This window comes from Daktulosphaira vitifoliae, unplaced genomic scaffold (assembly GCF_025091365.1).
Source record: "Daktulosphaira vitifoliae isolate Bord-2020 unplaced genomic scaffold, ASM2509136v1 Scaffold_3, whole genome shotgun sequence".
Classification (NCBI taxonomy): domain Eukaryota; kingdom Metazoa; phylum Arthropoda; class Insecta; order Hemiptera; family Phylloxeridae; genus Daktulosphaira; species Daktulosphaira vitifoliae.
The window spans coordinates 7,670,888-7,695,355 of record NW_026099574.1 but is presented as its reverse complement, the minus strand read 5'-3'; the positions used below and the strand labels follow the sequence as shown (position 1 = coordinate 7,695,355).

The following is a 24,468-nucleotide window of genomic DNA, read 5'->3' as shown; positions in this document are numbered from 1 at the left end:
TTAAAGTTAAATGGGCTGACTTACGGGATTTACTATTGGGCTATACATCTACTAGTTAATGTTACGTATGAAACAATTTACTAAGAAAAAAAAACTTCGGTGTCTGAAGAATTGAGATAGCTTATGATAGTAATTTATCATTATCGTTCCGCAAAATCCGTCCTAGTCCTCGATTATTATTTAGAAAGAATTATTTTGTAATAGTTGGAACGCGTGGATAACCCAAGATACTTTTAATTTAAAGTTACATATTGTTTAGTGAAGAGAAAAATAAACATTTTTAACAACCTTTATTTTATAGATTAAAAAGATTAGAATAAAAAATAACTCTTTTTGTTTTAACAGTTAACATAAATGCACTAAGAACGTCTCTATCAAATGAGTAATACATTAATTAATCCAATTTTTTTTTTATTTTTAGAACTGATATTTTATGATTGTTTTATGATCACATATCGAAAGATGAATGAGCCGTTAACAACAGCTCGTTATTATTTTGCTGTGTACCGTTTATAGCTAAATTGCTAATATGGAACCAGAACAAAATCGAAATAGTGGCGGTGGTCGACCAGCCGCCTCCGCCACTGGTAGCAGTGAAAAACAGGCTGTAGAAGAGGCACTTAACGAGTTCATTGAAAAAATGACACCTCGAGTAAATATACTCGAAAACGAAGTTATGTATGCTTGGAGAGCGCTGGATATGTTATCCGATGAGTATGTTAAAATGTGGGAACGAATTGAAAAATTAGAAATGATTGTTCAAGACCAACAGACTTTTATTAGTCAAATGATCGATATATGCTCAGAGCCTAGATCTCAGACTTATGCTGATTCTAATATCACAGATCGTCCAGCATTAAGTATGATTTGGGAGGAATCAGAGGGTAGTAGCAGTAATGGTACTAAACAACCGTCCGAAATAAACTGCGATAGTTACAAGGCATATAATGACCAGCTTTTAGAAGATGATCCTGATAAATTAGATTCTTCAGATTCAGCGAAAGAATTATTTGAAAATATCGAACAGATGGAGCGGAATATGCGACAATTATATGCTGAAGCACAATTAGATAGCTGGAACGACGAAACAGAAAGAGCAGCCGCTGCATTAGACTATTATCCCCTTGATAAACCAGTCGCAGCATCCCTAAGTAATATTCAAAGTAGTACGTTTCAATACACATCTCCATCTATTAGATCGCTTCCTACAATACCCAAATGTGACCAACCTACCGATTTCCAGTCTTCGTCACTTTTTATGGATGACGTACAATGTACATATAACAATGAAATTTATCAACCTCAATCACCATGTAGCAGTCCACCACCACCTGCACCTGAGGATCCAGTATTCCCAAAGTCACTTACGTCAGCTTTATCGCTTAGTTTACATCAATTTCATAATTCTAATAAAGATTTACATTCTCTACGTCAGTTTCATAATTCAACAAGAGATCTGAGTTCATTAAATCAATTTCATAACTCAACTAAGGATATAAATTCGTTACTACATAGTTCTATAAAAGATTTGAGTACTTCAATTCCATACAATAATACTTCAAGTGACTTAGATACACTACATCAATATAGATCCAGTGCTATTGTTACAACTAACAAGTCCGATTCCGGACTATCATCAATGAGTGGTGGTTTGATGTCCAGTTTAGAAAAATCACCATGTTCGCCTGGCAAACGAGCTTTTAATCAATCTTATCAGATTTCACTAGCAGGACCATCTAGTCTCACGGTTGTGACTTGTGTAAATACAACATTTGGTACTGATTATGCATATTATGATAAATCAACTGGTGTTTACTCCACTGCAGGTCATGCATATAGACCTTACCAGACGCCTCCAACTCAGTTATCTATGTCAAATGTACCTGATTTGTTAGACGTGATGTCACACAAAGACCCATTGCAAAAACCTATTGATCGGTCATATCCTGGAATAACAGATGCTTTAAGCTATTATCCAAGTAGTAGTAACAACTCTACGTATTACACTAGAGATAACAATAGATCTGAAAGTTCTCCATCCCGTTATAGGTACGTGAATACTCCAAATTATCAAATACGATGTGAAAATGATAGAACTGCTCGAGAAGAAAAAACAAAAAAAAATAAACGTAACATTATAAAATCAGCCATGAGCTCAGTTAGTAGTTCAGTTAGCAATTGGTTTCCTGATGTTCATTTGCCACAAAGGCACCGTTCTCACTCATTACCGGGTGGTTTAGAGCAAGAACAAGATGCAGAATCGATGCACAGTGAAGCTGACACTTTAAAACAACGAAGTTGGGTTGGATACAAAAACAATATTCGAAAAAAGAAGAAATCAATTGTATCTACTGTTTCTGGTTTAATACATAAAACAACAAAATCAAATCGGTTTCAAAGTTCCTATTCAATTTCTGATCCAGAATTTGCAGAAAATGAATGGTCTCAAGCTCCAATGAGATCATCACATCATAACCATACAATAATATTAGAACCCCCATCGTTGCCGGGACCAAGTATATTAGTAGTAGAAGAACCACAACAAGAACAAGTAAATGATATTCAATTGCCCGCTGAATTGTTTAATGGCCCAACAAAAGAGTTTGCCGTATCGAGAGCATTAAGTAAATATAGAGAACATTGTAAACTCACAAATGGTGTTTCAGAGAATGATTCATCGGCTCCAATAGAAATACGTAATAAATCAGTAGATGAATCAAACGTAAAACCTAACGAGGAAACTGTTCAACCACCAAGTAGTATAAGACATTTTAAAATGAATTCTCGTCAGGCTAGTCTCGAAGTACCGTGGGCAGGAAAAGGCTCTGCGGATACTGAAGATGATAGCCGAAGTAATCATTCTTGGAGAAGTACATCAAGGATTTCGTCGAGAAGACAAAGTACAGAGGAAAGTATAGATAGTGATGACGAATGGTATTGCTATGAATTAAAACAACTCGAAGAATTAGAAAAAAAGACTCACTTTGAACGTGTATTTGGGCCATCAATCTTACCTTCACAGTCATCACGACCTGAATCAGCAGTTCTAGGATCAAAAGCAGATTTTAAGGAAAAAATGTCAAAAGCTATCGAAGACATTAGAAATCAATCAGTGGATGAAACTTCAAATGAAGATGCTTTTGAATCTTTTGAACAAGATGAACTACCTCATGAAAAAATTGAAGAGGTAAAACAACAAGAGACTGGACCTATAAAATTTAAAAAAATGAAAGTACCCGATAATGTAGCAGGAAAAAAAGACGTATTAAATGAATATCAAAATCTAGAACCGGAAACAGCCGACGATCATATGGCTGTTGAGGAAGACGAAAGCCCTGGTACGCCATCCTTGCCCAGATTTAAATTTGATAAGAATGATTTGGTAGACAAAGAAGACGGTGGTAGTAAATGGAAAATTGTTAAAGCATTCAAAGAAAAGAAACCTGAAGAAATTAATCAGGATATTGGCCCCCCACCTACTCCTTTAATTGAGGTAAATCTTAAATTTTATAAACTATTAATTAGTAATTTGTTTTTTTATTAATTATACCTGTTATTTTAAAAATTATACATTTTTCTTTTACTTATATTAAACAAGTTATTTTTTGAAATTATTAATTAGTTTTAATGAATTCATTCTACATATGTAATATAAAATAAAAGAATATTTGAAATATTTGAAATAACGTTAAATATGTTATTTTTACACATTTTATATCTTTGTAAGGAAATAATTATTATAACACTTTACCAATTATTCAAACAATACAGATGTAATATCTGTAAAATTATAAACAATTAAATTATTTAAAATTAGTTTACATAGATCTTTTACTTTTAACTTTTCAATGCTGTGTTGAATAAAAAATACAATATTCCGATATTGTAAGGCATCTGTGTGTCATATTAACTGGATTAGTTTGACTCAATCAGATTAGCAATCAGTTGTAAATAAAGACGTAATAAAGAAGTTTTAAGCACGCATCAAAAAAATGTTAAATAATATACTACCGTAGTATAATAATGTACTCTTAATGTGTAAAACTATTACAATTGTTTTATATTTCAAGATTTTTAACACGGCGCAATGTTTATGCAATAATAGTTTCATGTGTATTTTTATGTAATCAACTAAATTCACTCGACTTGAATTTATAATTTTATTTTAGCACGTTCTATAGCTTAATTTATAAAAGAAAATTAATGTATAACTAATTAGGCATACTGTATAATAGTAAAACCTTTTAAATCCATCATACCTAGTGAGATAAAAAATAATACAGCATGCATGCAACTTTTGGTCATTGTTTAAATAGTAAATTGTTGATGGTAAATTCTAAATGCCTAAATTATATATATCATTAAAAATATAATTACTACAAGAGTTTTTAAATGAATATTTGTATATATTCTTATACAATATCATAATTTATGTAACTTAGGACACATAATCGAAAAATAGTATCTCTTTTGGATCTCTTAGCTTACATCCTAAAAGTATGCGATTGTTAGGCTGGAGTATAAAAAAAACATAATTTTTTAAAATGTAATAATACAAAATATGAGTTTAATGTATTTCACAAATTTGGCACGTACACGTTTTACGAACTAACATAGTTAGACAGATTTCTAATAAATATTCACTTCTAAAGATGAAAGTGTCATTATTAACATGTTACACTAAACCAAAATGTAAACAGGCAGAATGATTGATTGTTTATAATTGGTATGTTAAATATGCTAAATAATATTTCTGTTGCTTAATCTTAATTATTTTGTTTACATACCTCGTACTATGTTTGAAATAAAAAAAAAGTAGTCATTAAAGGTTTTATTATTTTTATTGTGCTTTAAAATCCCTGAAAATATTAAAAACACTAATTAGTGCATAATTCATTTATTTTGTTGCAATAACTAAAAAAAGGGTACTTTTTGAAGCATTATGATAAACTTTATATAGTATCATGTATGTTTGATTATTGAGCACAATAAATATGTATTTAATGTACCACTAACACTCTTTAAAAACATGTCCGTAATTTCACATACATGTATTGAAAGTTTCTAACATACTATATATAAGAGAAATTTGGATAAGGCGCGATAAAAATTTTATATTTGATATTTTAGCCAAAATTACCCTAATTATACGTAAAATAACGTGCTTATTGAAAATATCGTACTGATGTCTTGGAATTCTCGGATTATTTCTTATAGTGTACATAATATAAACATAACATAATATAACTGATTTATTATTAATAGAGGGACGGTGTGGCCCAGTCGGTAACACAGCAGTGTTTGACGCGCAACTTTAGTAATCACAAGTTATCACTAGTATTATTCTCATTTTATGTTTTCTTCGAGTAATTTTCAACTTTCTAAAAAAAGAACTATTTAATGCATATTTGCATGTATGAGTTCAGCTTAAATTTTATCTAATATTATTCTTTAACAATAGCAGTTAATAAAAGCTGTCTGTTTTAAACGCAATCACTTTTTCTACAATTCAAAACAATAATTACAGCAAAAGTTATACGATTTAAAAAAAATGACAACACCATCGATTTCTCGGTACTCAAATAGCTTATAAAATATTAATAGCATATGAGCATTTGACACACTGTCATGAAGAAAACTTTTAAATATACCTTCAATGATAGTATTTCACTGTAATTTTGTTATTCAAAAAGTTTTTCATCATCATATTAGTTTTAAATATTCTTTAATATAATTTTATTTAAAATGTCTGCAAGAATCCATAGTGGTAATGCCATTTGTTGGTATATACTAAATTCAATCTTTATAATATACTGACTTGTTAAAATAATTGTAACAATAGTTNATATTCTTTAATATAATTTTATTTAAAATGTCTGCAAGAATCCATAGTGGTAATGCCATTTGTTGGTATATACTAAATTCAATATACTATACTAATTTTATAATTAATCTATTTTGGTATATACTAATTTTCACAATAGATTCATTTATTGTCATTCATAATTTTCATAGATTCACTTAAAGAGTAATACTTTTGTAAAAAAAAAATTTTGGCTAAATGCCGTTGATATCAAAGAATGTAATAACAAAAAAAAATGTTGCTCCGTCTTAAACAGGTTATGTAAAATGTTAACAAATACAACAATAGTTAAAGACGTAATAGTATTTACAGAACTGTATGTTTAAGGATAATATAATTGTAATTTAACTTCGAGCATATTTAAAATTTTGAGGATTAAGGTCCCATGTTCATAAAATTTTTAATTTATTGAAAAACTAGGTTTAAGGAAAATGTTATTTTCTCCTAACAAATGTCGTTTAAATTTTGCTACTCTTAGTAATGCTTACTTTTTGCTGACCTTAAATATGTTTTTTATTTAATGAAAACAATAATAAAACGGAGAACATAAATTAAATCTATATTATTATTAATATAGTTGATAAATTTTTTAATTTCGCTATGCTTTTATGTTTTTAAGAACATTTTCTTAATGTGATAAACTATTTATTACATTATGTAATTTTTATAACTGCCTCTGGCGTATTAAAAATATTTCATCACTATTTTTCGTATAGTTGAGGCAGTAAATTTAACGACTATTCTATAAAAATAACATGTAAAATCTACCTACTAAAGAAAAGTAAGATAATATTATTCTTTAATATAACATGTTTAAAAAACTATAAATAATTTAACACGATAGATAATAAATGCATAGTTTTAATGTTACTTAAAAATTATAATTTTCAATAAAATTGTCGCGCGTATTATATTTTTGCTATAGTTAATTGGTAATCCACAAGCTTAAAAGAACAAACTTAACTAATCAATACAGCATTATAGTCAATAAGTTGATAAACTTTAAAAAGAAATATTTTCACAAAAGAAACATTAAGTAACGAATGAATTATAATACTCAAGGACCATATACTTAAAACAATTATTTATTTGAGTTTCTTACTCTTAAGCATTAATTAAATAGTTAAATAAGTTCAACAATTAATAAGAACTGTTCACCATTTTTTATTATTTTAGTAAGACTTGTGTTGCAAGTAAAAGTTACGTGCTTCACCAATAAACCCTAATGTTATGGTTCATTAATCGACAACAACAAAGACTGTAATAAAAATCAAAGACCTGCTTAACTAACTACACTGGCACAAAAATAATTATTATAGCTTTAATTTTACATCGATTTATGTTCCGAAATGTCTGTTTTTAATTTACCAACCTATTCGATTTTGACTACATTACACATAATGAGTTTAATATGTCCAAATATAACCAAAAATGAAATTAATTAACAGTTAAAGAAGAATGGAATTTTTCACAATAAAACTGAGAGAAATAGGATGATGCCTTATTTGGAAATAATTTTGAAAAAGATAATTCTAGTTTTTACAATTCGTATATTTCTTATAGTTTTATTATGTCAACACTAACTCCAATTTCTGTAAAATTCCTGGAAATTAATATTCTATGAAAGTATCAGGAATTTATTATTATAACTTTTTTTTTTAGAAAACGACTTTAAATTACATAAGCTAAAAATTAGGTATTGATAGTTACTAATTATACATATATTAACAATGGGGAAAGGATCGCAAATAATCCTGTACCACAAAAAGTAAAATAATCCATACATCACAGTTTTTTATGGATTTTTTTTTAACAAAAAAGCGACAAATATTTATTTAGCTTCCATGCATGGATTTACATAACTTAACATGTACTTAAAGCAAGTATGCTTTACAGGATATTCCCTGTTAATAATTTTGTATTTTGCCAACTTCATGCGTTCAGATTTGATTATAATTTCTACCCTAGTTAGCGTTGAGAATTATTTATTCATGGTTAGAGCCATTGTACATTTATTATTCATCTCAGATAGATTTAACACTAACCTTAGTATTATTCGTTAATTATATAAATGAAAATATAATAAAACAATTTCATACATTTTTTTATCTTTAAAATGTAAGAATAATTAAATTAAACTTTATTTTAATAAAGTATAAGCTGTGCAATAAAAAATACTTTAAAAAAATATGACTTAATTTCTAATGATAGGATTTTTAAATTTTTATTTTACCGAAATGAATAAGTTCTGCCGTAATATTGTTCTTTATTTTTCTAAAAAGCAACCAATAACTTTGACTTCTAAATTTGTTTCTACTAATTACCCATAAGTCATTATCAACGACTTGTTGGAATAGCACTTATAAGCTTAGCGTGTGCATCTAAAGGATACGTACGTATGTTTCGGTACAATTTATTATAATGACCCGCCAACAATTCGACGGTATTTACACGATCGATAGCAACAATAAGGTTAATGTTGCCGCGACTGCGGTAGTAGAACGGTGAGACGACTACTTGGAGCTTTTGTTTTCGCCCAACACCCTCTCACTCACTCGTGTGAAATAATTTATTGCATATAAACATAAGTACATACCTAGTAGGTAATAATAATTTCTTTCAATTAACATAAACGATCTTGTACACATGCTTCTTATTTTTTAACCTACAAGATTTACCTCTATCCTATTACCTCGTTACAAACATTCTGTGTTTATTCGCTACACTGTTTTATACATTTTTAACCATTTTTGATACATAAACCACTAACGAGTTCTGTCTAACCGTAGTTTGTATGTTTTTAATCAAACTCATTCACTAGCATTCATAAGTCATAAATGTTGCCCATATTCATCATAATGATAAAAAAATCTGCTTTATTGCGAAAATAACATTTATATTGAAATTTTTATAATAGTTTATGTTTCAAACATTTTTTAAAATTCTTTATCATATCTTTTAATAGTAATTCGACAATTTTTTATTGATTTTTTATTCATATTATATTCATCATCAGAATACTTATAAATTTACTTAAAAAATATATATAGTCAAAAAAGTGTAATGTAATTAAACTATGTATTGTATTTTAATTATATAGGTAATAGTTTTTATAGTATAACTTTACAATTTTTGTTACGGATCGTACACTTGTAAATTTAAACTGTAATTGAAAGTAATTAAGCAATGCGATGTTTTATTTAAGATTGATTTCGCTTTATTTGTGTAAAACTTGGGGTCTATCCAAAAATTATTTTTTTTAGTTTGGCACAATAGCAGTTTTAAAAAACTGCATTTTCTTTAAAAATCGTTTTTCTAGTGTTATAATGATGATACATTTTATTATGTGCTGCCAAGTATACCCTCCTTAAACATGTTTATCGGATAAAATTAAGTTACATCAATTTTTAATTCTTATTTCTGTATTAATCCACTACAACCTCATTAAATATTGGACAATCATTCATTATTCATTAAACATTATTCAGTAGTATGTTTAAAAGAGACAGAAAGGGTTATCTTATAAATGTACACGTAAATAAACTGTACTAATTAAATAAACCCCAATTAAAAAATATAACAAAGCATTATTCTGTGACAAATTAATTATTGTTTGTCATTTTTTTAAAGTTATCATTGAAATACCTTTTGTTTGTAAAGTTTTAATTTTTATGAAAATTCTAGCTACGGAGCGCGTAGAGGTAGCAAAACATAGAACCATTCAATTTAAGTAATTAAAAAGTACAAGTAATAATTTTTCTATATAATTTCCTTTTATTGTCTTTTGCACTGCTAAGGCACTGATTTGACAGTAAATCAATTATTTAGTTTTGATTGAACATAAATAAAGATGACATTTTGATAAATGACATTACAAGATCGATTGGCTGGTATAAACAAAATTTGATTCTCAATACATTTTATAATTACATTATTTAAGGTGAATTTCCATTCACTGTAGTTGTTGTTATAAAAACTATATTGCCTAGTAACACTGTTTCCTGTTATCTTTTACTGGGCCTCTATCTTATCGTATTAAATTTCTCCATCATTTAATTCAAATTACAATTTACCAATACATTGAGTTATAATATGGAATATATATATATATATATCAATCATTTGGCTATAAATTTTATTTCTAAGGGAAAATATATAAAAAAAAATACTGAATTACATAATTTAAATACACTTTTTAAATGTAGAAAATTTATGCTAAATTTTTGGTGCTATTTATTGGGAAGTCATTTTATTTTTGTTTGAGTTTAAATAGAATTATGAAATCATATGAGTTGTTGGTTTTATGTAAACTACAGTTTCATATTGTATATAATAGTAATGAGTAAATAAGATAGCTCTCCATTTTTATAGTAATTTTATTTCAAATAGGTTTTCCTGCTGTCAGTTGGCAATATACATTTTTTTTATAGTACGTTAAAAGTTTTGTTAAGTCCAGGTAAAAGCTTTCTAATAAATTACCATTGTTTGACTTTCATATAATAAAAAAATTCAAACGTCAAATGTCAATAAATTCCTCATGTATTATTTGCGTCTTTGTTATGTTAGTGTATGATATATAGTATCTTTTTAATAAATAAGATGTATTTTTTAATGGTAATTTCTTATTTGATATCCAATAGATAATAGAAATTTTAATCACTTTTTTTAAATAAAAAACTTTATTGTATAATTCATGGAATGAATACAAAATTTAAACATTTTTTAAGTATGCTAAATTACATTTTTTTAAAATAAATTAACAGAAAGTGTTCAATTATAAATCTATAAGGACTCTAAAAAAATATGCAAATATATATTCATATGTATAAAAATACAAGCATGTATCCAACAAAAGAAAACTAAAAAACAAAATGAGTTTTTGTACTGCTGAAATTTATCTCACCATCTCAATTTTTATGTAACAGAAAAATGTTATTTATTTTAACTGTTTTTTTAACAACAGGGAGATTTTTAAACCTTCGAGTTATTTTTTATTATTCTCATTTTTTCGTAATCGTTTGCTACCAGATAAGAATACTAAAGAAATTGCGATAATTACTATTCATTCTTGCATTGTCTAATCAAAATGTCTACTAAAAAACTTTTAATTAAATATCTCTGTCTAAGTCTGGAAATAGAAAAGCAATTTTTTTAAATTATTTTCTCACAAATTTTTAATAGAATTTTTTATATCAACTAATTTTATCAACATTATCAATATTTTCTGTTTTCTTAATTATCGGTATATTAGTTAACTTGATTATTCGTAATTTAAAATTTTATTTAAGAGGAACTTTTGTATAAGTATGTTATATTTTTATGTTTAATTGTTTAATTTATTAATATTTTTAATTGTAATAGTAAATTTAAAAAAATCTTAAGTCTCAAAAAGCAACTTGTAATTAATCACAAATTTCGATAAATACTAGGCATTTTATAGTTTTCACTGGTAGTAATATAATCATTTTTATTTTTTTAGTATTAAATAGGTGTATTTGGAGAATTTTCGGTTGTATTTAATATTTATTATTATCATGTTGATTGAATAAGCTTACATTTATAATTTATACGTTTTGCGAGTAGCTCACAGTAGAGTATATTTCTGGAGACCTCTAAACCTTACTGTTGATATACGTATGAACTACAACTGTGCTGGCGATATGGTTCACCCTGCCATGAAAATCGATACTGACAAGCATAAAAAATAAAATAATGGTCACTAGCCGAAGGTTTTTTGTCACAGGACAAGGGTCTGTATATATATACATATGTATAAATAATATTGGCTGCAACAGTTTGGGTTTTTTAAGAATAACTTAGAATTCTATTGCAAACTAAAAAAAGTACCCAGCGTTTAATAAAGATTTTCTGTCAAATACAATTTGACTATAAATATCAGTGCAAGTTGTTGTTACATTGAACACATCAGGGCCAATTATCCAATATATCTTTCCGCTGTATAGCTCAGACTCATGAAAATGTTTTTCTTTGTCAGAAAAATTCATATAATTTCAATTATTAAATAGTTAAAAAATAAAAAAACCATTTTCATAGAACAATGGTAATGAAATTTTTTTTTGTTTTTAGAATGGAAGAGGAAGTGGTGAAAATATCAATAGAGCTAATGGGTAAGTAAAATATAAAAAAAAAAGACAGTTGGTACTTTGATTTAATTTAATGACCACTACTTCTAGCGTTGAAGATAAAAATCATTAAATATTTGAAATTTCTTTTCTTAAATAGAGTTTTTAACTATTGCGAGAAGAGTAATAGCTAATACTTTTCATTTTATTGACATACTTGATATAAATGAATTTTTTTTACTTTTTCCAATATTTTTGTACGCTATTAAGTGTTGAAAATATTTTTTTATGTATTAGACCGAAATACCTATTTTTTATGTTTCCACAGCTGTCTACTGTTCGTAAAGATTCTAAGAGCTTTACATAATGTAGGTCCTTATATCTGCATAGTTAAAAAGGAAAACATAATAATAGTTCTAAGTGTGTGTGTAATTCGTAAGTGCACTTTACACAGTCTAAGAGAAAGTGACTTTTGTGTGACTATACACTTTAAATTACTGCTACAGACTCAAAATTTCATTCGATTTTTTCTAAAGTTAAATTAAATCATCATTATATTGAAATCATAAAGATATATATCATTTTTTTTTTATTTAAAACATAATATCATTGTCATACCTTTAAATTTTAAGTCAAACACTAGATATAAAAATGAGTCCAAAAAATGTTTATTTTGAAGTAACAACAAAAATATATAAAACGAGCATCAAAACATAATCCGGGAACTCACTACTATGGGTTTCATCAAACTCCTTTATAAGTGGTCTGCTTTAAAATTATATTTATTTATTATTTATATAAACAAACTATTAGTCCTATAACATATAAACACATGCATTTATATAGTTAAGATTATAAATATTATTTAAAATAAGAAATGATAAAAGAAGTTAAAAGAAGTTAAAAGTATAACAATTACATACAATCATTAGGTTATTAGGTGAACTATTTAATATATAACTAGCTTTATAAAAGGTAGGATAAAATAAATTGTGAAATAAGGAGACCAGTGACAATAGGCGAGTACGTGATTGGAGAGGTGGAAAGTTTTAAGTATTTAGGATCAGTTGTGCAAAAGAGTGGTGGTATTGACGAGGATGTAAGGCACAAGATTAAGTGCGGGTGATTGAAGTGAAGAAAAGCGTCTGGTGTCTTATGCGATAAAAGAATTCCTAAAAGGCTGAAAGGTAAATTCTACAAGACTATAGTGAGACCATCTATGATGTATGGTTCAGAGTGTTGGGCGATTTATAAGAAAGTAGAGCAGAGAATGAGTGTAGCAGAGATGAGAATGCTTAGATGGATGAGTGGAGTGACTATAGAAGATAGGATAAGAAATGAGCATAAAAGAGGGAGTATAAGTGTAGCGTCAATCGTGGATAAGATGAGAGAAAATAGACTTCGATGGTTTGGTCATGTTATGAGAAGAGAAGATTGAAAGCCGTAAGAACAGTTGTAGAAATGAATGTTGAAGGAAGAAGAGGTAGAGGAAGACTAAAAAAGAGATGGAGAGATGTTATTGAATGCGATGTGAGGACAGTTGATGTGAGCATAGAGAATGTGGGAGATCGTGTCAAGTGGAAGTTTAGGATAAGGGTGGCCGACCCCAAGTAGTTGGGATTAAGGTGAGGAAGAAGAAGAAATACTTGGTAGTACTTAGACAATCTAAAATGTTTATCAAGACCCCCGGTCTACTGCTGGGTGATCTTAATAGTATGACTAGACATCAAATAAGCACTTTGACTGGTATTTACGCAATGGGGGTCTCAGAATTACCATTGTGCAGGAAGTGTGGAGTAGATGAGGAAGACTCATTTTACATAATGTGCGAATGTGAAGCCTTGTCCACACTAAGATCAAACCATTTGAGTAAACCTTTTCTTGAAAAAGAATATATCAACAACCTAAGACCCAGAGAAATACTTAATTTTGCTAGAAAGACAGAACTCTTTGGTCATCCAGAGGGGGCGTCTTGATAGTCTACACTTATACAACGATAGGTATAATGTTTATAATATTACTTCGGTGATAACCTTTAGGTATATAAACCGAATCAAGACAATTTGGTATGAGGTGTGCACAATGAACCAACAGGTCTGAGTGCATAGGCATTGTGTCCACCTCACTTATAACTAAAACTAAAAAAAAAGTGTACATAAATACTCATTTTTCATTTACAATAAATTTAAACAATATTACCTAATAATATGTGATTCTAGGCATCCTGGAGACAATCCGTTCTATAGTAATATTGACAGCATGCCTGACATTCGACCAAGACGGAAATCAATACCTCTTGTTTCTGAATTGGTAAGCAAAAATAAGTCATTTATTATTTATACACTTACTCTAAATATGTTGTAAATTAAATATGTTAATTGAAAACGATTCCCAAATTTTTATTAAATCATGTTATATACTTTAACTAATTAAAAACAAGTCTGTTGTTATAAAAAATTGTGCCCTATTATTTGTTGGGAGTGTATTAAGTTGAGTAAATTTTCGCTTTTAAATGTGTACCCTATTATAATTTTCTTCGTGTGAATTGGTTTTCCGCGTACTGACATTTTATGTTGTTTTATGAATGTTTTTTTTTTTTGCTATTTCATGTGTTCTCTTATCGCGTGTCCCCGTATTTATTTATTGATATTCACCTATATTATTTTGTTTTATTAATAATTACTTTTGATTTCTTACAATAAAAATTAAAAAAAAATTGATTTATTAAAATAAATTAACATACAAATACTAATGTTAGGTGTAGGATTCTTAATAATTTTTATTTATGTACCTAAACTAATTAATTTGTATTATCTTGTCTGTTGTTTGTGATCTTCACGCATCGGTCCAGGTTCTCAAGGTATAGCGTTCTTTTAATTTCTTATTTTATTAATTTATTTAGAGAACAAATAGAGCACGCTATTATATACAAATATATATCTGGTGAAATAGATTTTGTCATAATTTTTTAACATTTGCTCACACATTCACACACAAATACACACTGCTTTTAGCACTAACTCGTTTTATTTGTAATACTTTTACTACTAGTTTCGATAACATAGAAATTTCGTCGATACCAACTATTTTATCTTAGAGATAGTGAGAATTTTGGTAAAATAGATTTTACTATATTTATGTATTATACACTTTTGCTTAGTATTTCTGTTAGCTTTGTTTGTGTTCTATTTCTGCAAATTAATAACAATGCCTTCAAGTTGTTATAGAGGTGCAATTTATTTATTTATTTATTCAAATAAAAAACTATCGTTTTTGTTGTATCTTTTACTTATTAAATTTTTTTTAATTTTTCCTTAAATAAACAACCAATTTCTCATATCAACGTATATAAAGTTGCATGCATTTAACGTTGATTTTTAAGCTCATAAAAAATCAGATTTAAATAGTTTCATTTACTTATTACATATTAGTGTTTTATAAAGCCAAGTATTATTAGTCATTTAAATAAAATAAATAATTGTTGTGTAATAATAATAACTTTACTATAAGACATTTTAAGTTTAACAATCTAAGTTCATTTTTCTATCAAATATTTATTTTTCGGAGTTTAGTATTATGATTTTTAGATATCAACTTATTTTACTTGTATATATTAAGTTTTAATTTTGAAATAATAAATTATAATTAGTTCAATAGATTTTAGGTGGCTGAATTAATTAAAAAATAGTTTATTAGAAACGCTACTAGTTAAATTTTACTAGTAATTTTTTTGGTGTACCTATGCTTGGTTAGGATGTTCAATATATTTTATTTATTTAAAAATACTGATACACAGTTTAATTGTATACATTTTATGGCATCTCGTTCTATTTAAATACGTTTTTTAAAGACTAAATGGAATTTGATATTATCTAAAGCGCTTAAGTGCACTTACATTAATTACAATATATAAAATGTATAGAAACATTAGAAAGAACAAAAATAATATTCAAAACTCAAATATATAAACATTTTATTCATTATTGCATAGAGCAAACTTTTCAGCTTTCTTTATATTTATGTGTGGAATAAAGGTGACTTTTAATATAAAACATTTTGGAAGTGAGAAGATTAAATTATAAATCGTTCTATTATTTTAAATATTCATCTACATAATTTTTATCTTTTTGTAAAATATTATCTAAACTATTGTAAAATATTTAAGAACTCCCAATTAGTCGGTTTCTTCCTTGTAATAATGATATCATTATTCCATACACGTTGAATACTAGTGAATTATATTTTTTTAGTGTATAGGGTATTATTTAACATCAATTTAATGATCCTTACACATTCACGCATAGTTGCTTAATATGATTAACGCTTATGGATCAAACATTAGCTTAATAATTAGCTTCAATCAATTATTATTATTATTAATTTCATATTGGAATTGTCTGAATATTTTAGACAATGGCTGCTACAAAAAGAAATGCAGGTCTTGCATCAGGAGTTCCACGACCTACCCTCAACGATGAAGAGTTGGTTAGTATTAAACAAAGAACTTATGTGTTTTATTAATAAAAATGAATCCTGTTTTTATATAGTGATGTGTAATTATAAAAAAATAAAGCTATTTAGATTTAAAAAAAAATTTCACTCGTAACATGTAAAAATTTTAAAAAATTATTTAGTAAAATAATATTAATGGTTTATAATAAATTGTTTATTATGCATATTATTTCAATAATAAAATTTCACTAAGTTAATCATAAAAAGTTAAACAACCACTCTTTGTTATAACCAAATTAATTATATGAGTTGTCTTTAAATAGGTTCGAAAACTTTATTTGTGTTTCTCTAATATATTAGACAAAATACTAATAAATTTGAAAAAAAAAAAAAAAGAAATGAAAAAAGAACACTCTTCACTAAATACGAAATATGTTTTATAATTTTCTCTAAAATTTATCTTGTAAACATTGTAGAAAATGCATGTGTACAAAAAAGCTTTACAAGCATTGATATATCCAATTTCATCGACTACACCACACAATTTTGTTTCGTGGACAGCAACTTCTCCAACATATTGTTACGAGTGTGAAGGGTTATTATGGGGTATTGCTAGACAAGGTGTGCGATGTACTGAATGTGGCGTCAAGTGTCATGAAAAATGTAAAGAACTCTTAAATGCTGACTGTTTACAAAGTAAGTTTTTCTTCAAGATAATGGTTAAAAGTTCAATCATTTTTTTAATGTTTCAAGTTTATGATTAAATTACATTTAACTATTATAATACTAAAAAATCAACAAACAAACAAAGCATTACCTGAATTACTTATAAATTTAAAAATAATAAAAGTCTGAAGTTAACTTTTATAAATCAGATTATCAAAGAAGTTTTCTGTTCAAAACATAAATAGAAAGATATTTTCAATATTTATAAAATATTTAATTTTAATAATTTATATAAAAAATGATGAAAAAAAAATAAATATAAAATGTTATACTAATTTAATAAGAAGCAAATTATCAATTATACTAATATTTTTCAATAAAATTAACAGGAGCGGCTGAAAAAAGTTCTAAACATGGTGCAGAAGACAAAGCAATATCAATTATTCAAGCTATGAAAGACAGAATGTTACAGCGAGAGCGTGACCACCCTGAAATATTCGAGCTTATAAGGTAAGTTTTAAATTTTAATATCAGATAGTAATTTTTAAATAATTTCAGTAAAAATAATAAACACATAAAATTTGAATGATATTGTAATTTAAAACCATTTTATATTAAAAAGTGGTAGAATTCTTTAAAAAGTTTTTTAACGAAATGTGTCACACACACTATTTAAACTTTCTGACGTAAATCTCAACAAGTGGCAGATTATGTCTTAGTTGAATGGCATTCAAAAAATAGTAAAACCATGATTTGATAAAAAAATTGTGTATTTTAAGTACTTGTAAAAGTTTTACTGTATACCTTAAAAAACATCATACTTGCAAAAAATTCACAGTATTCAGTTACATTGTATAAGTTATTTGTGGTAAGTGGAGCTCTTAAAAAATATTAAGAGATCACATTTTAGTACAAGTGTTATAAAAAAGATTAATTGAATCAAAAAACAATTACTCGCTACCGAAAAATACTTAAAATCATAGAAGCAATATACATTTTTATTTTTAAACTATTGGATCAGTTGTAAATCAATTAATCAAGAACTCTAGAAGTCAACGTATGCAAGAAACAATTGTTAAGATTAACATTTTTAGAAGAAAATATGAATCCTAAAAATTGATTATTTTGTTAATTTTTTAAATAATATATAGATCTGTGTTCGGGGTAGAAGAGAAAAGTCATCAGGGTCATATTAAAGCGGTAAAACAATCGGTTTTGGATGGCACTTGCAAGTGGTCAGCAAAAATTGCCATCACAGGTTTGTTTTAATTGAAAATGTTTCATCGTTTTGACAAATTGACTTCGAAGAGCTTTGTGTGATTAATTTTTGTGCTTGGTTTTGGACTATATGTTACAATGTGTTGATTTTCCCTAAATGAATTTTCTAGCATGAAATTTTTGATGAAAATTCTTTCAGTGGACACCTATTTCATTTGTATTACTAATAATATAATCAACCCTTTATAAAAAATAACCTTACAGAATGTTCTTTTTTTATTTTTTAACCAAAATATCTTTATACTCTTTTTGTGTGTTAATTTTTTGTTTTTATTTTTAATAATATTTTGAATTGAGCAAAATTAATATATTTGATATGTTTATATAATTTATTAAAATATTAACTAATCTTATTAAATATTTATAATTAAATTATTCTTCGTTTTATTTATATTGGCTCTTTATTATTTAATTGTAAGCTTATTGAGTGTGCTTTTTATTTTACAATTATATTATTTTATTCGTTCACAGTATTATAAACATAATACGAAAGAATTTTCATTTATTGTTGTTTACATTTGAACATTCTCATTTCCGTTCAAATTGTATGTAAATATTTGTTTTGTTGTTTGTGTATTTAAAGAACAATGTTTTCCGTCGATCCTGATATGCATATCGATTCCTTGGAGCAGGCGGAAGTTATCGTTCTAGAAGGCACTTCTAAATGGTCGTGCAAAATTGAAATAACAGGTCAGCAGCAGATAGGAATATTAGGATATCTCTCATTCACAAAATAATTTAAATAATAACAACATTAAACGTTAAATTTCTTAAATTCAATATTTTTAGTTAACACTTTGCTACTCATACAAAAATTAACTAGATTATTAGACCATTTAATTTTATTACAATGAATACGCTTCATTGCATGTTGGCATTTGTATTTTACAATTATTAGTTAGCATGTAATGTGTTTTATGTGTGTGAATAACTGCTTAAAAGAAAACTTGCGTTTAGAATACAAACTTAAATGTTGAGTTTCTAATATCTAAAAACTTTTTTAGTGAAATGTGCTCAAGGTCTTATTGCAAAGGATAAAAGTGGTACGTCGGATCCTTATGTAACCGTTCAAGTTGGAAAAGTAAAAAAGAGAACTAGAACTATGCCTCAGGAGCTTAATCCAGTTTGGAACGAGAAATTCTACTTGTAAATATTTTGAATACTTTAAAAAAATAAAATATTTATTTAAATTTATACATTTTTTAAATTTTTTATCAATAAAGCGAGTGCCACAATTCTTCGGATCGAATTAAAGTCAGGGTATGGGATGAAGATAATGACTTAAAATCAAGACTTAGACAAAAATTGACAAGAGAATCCGATGATTTTTTAGGACAAACTATTATAGAAGTAAATTATTTATTTGATTCACTGTTTTCACATATTTAAAAAAATATATCTTTAGGTTCGGACGTTGTCGGGTGAAATGGATGTTTGGTACAATCTAGAGAAAAGGACTGATAAATCTGCTGTTTCTGGTGCTATTCGATTACATATCAATGTAGAAATTAAAGGAGAAGAAAAAGTTGCTCCTTACCATATCCAATATACGTGTTTACACGAAAATTTATTCCATTCGTTATGTGAAAACAATGCAGGTATAGTACATTTACCTCAAGCCAAAGGAGAAGATGGGTGGAAATTATATTTTGAATCACCCGCACAAGATATTGTTGATGAATTTGCTATGAGATATGGGATAGAGTCAATTTATCAAGCAATGACGTAAGTCTAATTTTTTTTATATTGACTGTGTTACTATAAAATTTTAATGTAAATTTTAGACATTTTCATTGTCTTTCTACAAAGTATCTATGTCCTGGCGTTCCAGCTGTAATGAGTACTTTACTAGCAAATATAAACGCGTATTATGCACATACTACATCTAGTTCGGCTGTCAGCGCTAGTGATCGTTTCGCTGCTTCGAATTTTGGAGTAAGAGAATTTATTAATTCTATACTAATGGGCCCAATTAAATTTATTGATCAAATATTTTAATAATAATTTTATAGAAAGAAAAATTTGTCAAACTATTAGATCAGTTGCATAATTCGTTAAGAATAGACTTATCGATGTACAGAAATAATTTTCCTGCATCGAGTCAAGAAAAATTAATGGATCTCAAATCTACGGTTGATCTACTAACGAGTATCACATTCTTCAGAATGAAAGTATATAATTAAAATTATAAACATTTTGTTTATCAATTTGTTAAATTTTGATTTAGTTACTAAATCATTATACATCCTTATAGGTCCAAGAGCTATCCAGTCCGCCAAGAGCTAGTACAGTAGTAAAAGATTGCGTGAAAGCTTGTCTAAGATCAACTTATCAATTTTTGTTTGCTAATTGTTATGATTTATATGGTAGAGAATATCAGGTAATTATTGGTTAATGTTTTAATTTTTTGAAGTATAAAACTGCATCAGTATTTTTCAATTTTATGTAACTAATATTTTTCATATTTTGTTTCAGACTGATCCGAATGAAAAACGAGATGAAGACACAGGACCAAAATTAGATGATTTAGGTTTCTGGGATAAACTTGTTGCACTCGTTGCATCTGTAATTGAAGAAGATAGAAATAGCTATGCTCCTGTTCTTAGTCAATTTCCGGCAGAACTGAATATAGGACAAGTACTTTTTTTAATTATTCAACATACATACATTGAAAAAATTTATGTTATGCGTGATAAATACTTATTTTTATCAATTTTAGTTGTCTGCAGCAACGATGTGGAGTTTCTTTGCAGTAGACATGAAGTACGCTTTAGAAGAACACGAGACACATAGACTATGTAAAACCTCGGCCTATATGAATCTTCATTTCAAAGTAAAATGGCTGTTTACTAATTACGTTAAAGATGCGCCACCGTATAAAGATGCCATACCAGAATATCCATCATGGTTTGAGCCGTTTGTCATGCAATGGTTAAATGAAAACGACGACGTTTCTTTAGAATATTTGCATGGAGCTTTCAACAGGGACAAAAAAGACGGAGTAAGTAGACTTTATCGCCTTTAAACTTTTATATAGAAACTTTTAAAAACTTTATTTTGTAATTATAGTTTCAAAGAAGTTCGGAGCACGCGTTGTTTTCCAATTCGGTGGTGGACGTGTTCACCCAACTTACTCAGTGTTTCGGAGTTATATCCAAATTAGAATGTCCCGATCCCGAAATTTCCAATCGTTACATGAAACGACTTGCAAAAACTATCGTAAAAGTACTATTAGCATACGTAGACATTGTTCAGAAAGAATTCGATGCAAAAGAATTAGATGAGAGGACGGTATGTTTTTCCATAAGTTTTCTATAATTTTGATAAAATTAATATTTTTATTTTCTGTTTAGGCTTGTATATTAATGAACAACATTCAACAACTGAGAGTTCAACTAACTAAAATGTTTGAGTCAATGGGAGGAAAACAACTTGAGGAAGATGCAACTGATATTCTTAATGATTTACAAACACAATTACTTAAAGCATTAGATGAACTGGCTGGCAAATTTGGAAAAAGGTAAAAATTAATAAAAAAAAAAATGAAATCAACTACCCTTTAATATTTATTTTAATTAATTTTTTTAAATAGTTTGGAACCTCAAATTAAGAAAAGTGTCAAAGAACTTGGTGAGCTTTTACAAAGCATTAAAGGTGGTAGTCAAAATCCACAGCAAGTATCAATGATGGAAGTTGATGAAATATTGAGACCTTTAATGGATTTAATGGACGGTTCATTATCACTATTTGCTCAAACTTGTGAAAAACCTGTTTTAAAACGAATTCTTCGAGAATTATGGAAACTTGTAATTAGAATATTAGAAAGATCAGTGGTGTTACCTCCAATGATGGATAAAAGTGTAAGTTTACAAATCTTACCATTTAAATACAAAATCGTATTCTGTATTATTTGTATTAGACAGCTTAATAAAAAAAATAAATATGTTAAAATATTACGTTATTTATGTTTATAAGACCAGTAATAGAATTTTTTTTTTAAAGCAATGATATTTGATTTTAGCACTGATCAGATTTAAAAAAGTTTTATGAAACATTATAATATATTATAACGTTATTTTAAAATTCAATTTAACGTTATACAATTTTTATGTTTAATATTTTTAATATAAAAACGTTATTATTTTTATTCGTTTAACGTTAAAAAAGGCTCAAAATATAATTCACCGTCACAACCAATTTAAAAAAGGGGTAAATAAATACCTGTTTTCTTACAAAGATTTTTTTTTTAAATATTGTATGGAAATAATTTATTTTTGTTTCAATAAAAATTATGTTACATTATAACATATGAGTAGTAATATCCTTAACGATATTTTACATTTATTGATATGAGTTATTTTTTAGTAACATTATTAATAACTTTTTCCTATCCTGATTTTTAGATGATTCTCAAAAATCTCAGTGAAAATGCAAGATCATTAGCAGCAAATGCAAGAATTGAAGATATGTCTAGATTAATTAGGAATCATATGGCTGGAAAACAAGACGTAAAGAATGCTTTAACGGGTGTTATGGTATGTTGGCACTCTATTTATGCATAAAACATTATTAAAGTGTTAACAATAAAAATTTACTTATATTTTAGGACATGGAAAAGAATTTGAATACTAAACAATGTAGAGTACTTGAAGCTGCTCTGAAAACCATTAAAACGTACTTCCATGCCGGCGGAAATGGATTAAAAAAAAAATACTTAGATAAAAGCTCTGATCTACTATCATTGTGCTATGCTCTTTCGTTGTATACAAGATCAACAGACGAACTAATAAAGACGTTTGTTTTAACACAGCTACATCAAGGTACACAACTACTCTAAAAATTAATAACCCGCCTAGTATAAAAAAATTATAAATTATTAATTTTAGTAGAGAACTTTAAAATTTAATTTATAATTATAAAAAACACACTTACCGTAAATATGATAAAAAAAATGTATGATATACATTCTATCATATCTAAACAATTATGCATTTGTATTATTTAGTTCCACAAAAAAATGATCCTTTACCTCGTCAACCATCACTTATGAGTGGTACTGAAGTTAAAGATGAAATGGATGAAATGGATTATGATGAAGATGATGAAACAGAAGAAGAGGAAGCTTTGGATGAAGCAGAAGAAGATGTAAAATCTATGGGGAGTCGAATGGAAAAATTGTTTGAAATCTCTAGGAGACCTTTGCAAGGTTAATAACGAATTAAATTAAATACTCATATAAAATTATAATATCAAATAGATAAATTTATCATTATCTTAATTTTAGAAAACTACGTCTACGAAGAACCATACGGTGAAATTTCAATCAATGTATACATTGAAACGCATCCAACTAACAATGAGTTTAAACTTACAGTTACAGGTAAATCGTTTTATTTTGTAATTTAAAGCTTATAACTTTAATTACTTTTATAAATTAACATAGTTACGTGAAAATCATGACTCTTCAACATAATTTTAAATTATTAACGATACTTTTATGAGTTTATTTTTAATATTAATGTCTAAATTTATATAAGTGAACCATTTTGAAAAATTTTACATCTTAATATTTCGAATTAATTTGCCAATAATAACATAAAATACGAAGTATTTAGGTAATTCGTGAACTAGAATATGATTATAATGCTGTTTTAAAATAATTAATTGTATAATTTACTGAAAATGTTTGTATTTTAGTTTATATAATTAGAAGTATTTATAATTTTGTAGAATACTTGCACACTTAAAGTCCATAATTCTATTACTCATTTGGTGTGCCTTTATTTATACTGTTCAAAGTAAATACAGAGGTACAATAAAATATAACCAACTAATGTTTGATTTAAACAGAAGTGGCATTCCGCAAAACTCTTAACTAGTAATTTAATTAAAAATCCCCTTTAAACAAAATCCATCCTCTATACACAACGAATGTTCTACCATATTAAAATCTTTGATTTATCTATTCAAATATATTCTAGAAATAAAAATATTATTCTTGTCAATTTTGTGGTATATTCCGTTTTTTAAGACAATTATTCATTTCAATAATCAAATATTAACTATCTACTATTTTATAACAATTATAAAAATCTATTGTTCCTATAGTTTTTTCAATTTATTTAA

At 27.1% G+C, this 24,468-nt stretch overlaps 1 protein-coding gene across 13 annotated transcripts in view; it reads left to right on the top strand.

Annotated features, from left to right (window-relative positions):
• The window catches only part of LOC126901406 (protein unc-13 homolog A), a 114,438-nt gene that overhangs the window by 87,092 nt on the left and 2,878 nt on the right, over positions 1–24,468 (top strand). For 10 of the 13 annotated variants that reach the window (XM_050677829.1, XM_050677828.1, XM_050677825.1 and 7 more), the window contains 21 exons: positions 11,951–11,991; positions 14,166–14,256; positions 16,357–16,431; positions 16,875–17,094; positions 17,454–17,574; positions 18,216–18,322; positions 19,347–19,488; positions 19,566–19,692; positions 19,748–20,067; positions 20,127–20,277; positions 20,355–20,513; positions 20,597–20,722; positions 20,818–20,979; positions 21,062–21,343; positions 21,412–21,633; positions 21,696–21,862; positions 21,935–22,202; positions 22,746–22,877; positions 22,949–23,162; positions 23,348–23,548; positions 23,627–23,722. In XM_050677829.1, the coding sequence (XP_050533786.1) occupies positions 11,951–11,991; positions 14,166–14,256; positions 16,357–16,431; positions 16,875–17,094; positions 17,454–17,574; positions 18,216–18,322; positions 19,347–19,488; positions 19,566–19,692; positions 19,748–20,067; positions 20,127–20,277; positions 20,355–20,513; positions 20,597–20,722; positions 20,818–20,979; positions 21,062–21,343; positions 21,412–21,633; positions 21,696–21,862; positions 21,935–22,202; positions 22,746–22,877; positions 22,949–23,162; positions 23,348–23,548; positions 23,627–23,722 (3,424 nt within the window). Of the gene's footprint in view, positions 1–421; positions 3,494–11,950; positions 11,992–14,165; positions 14,257–16,356; positions 16,432–16,874; positions 17,095–17,453; positions 17,575–18,215; positions 18,323–18,925; positions 19,033–19,346; positions 19,489–19,565; positions 19,693–19,747; positions 20,068–20,126; positions 20,278–20,354; positions 20,514–20,596; positions 20,723–20,817; positions 20,980–21,061; positions 21,344–21,411; positions 21,634–21,695; positions 21,863–21,934; positions 22,203–22,745; positions 22,878–22,948; positions 23,163–23,347; positions 23,549–23,626; positions 23,723–24,468 lie in introns of all 13 variants that reach the window. The other 3 variants (XM_050677818.1, XM_050677817.1, XM_050677819.1) reach the window with 3 other exon arrangements.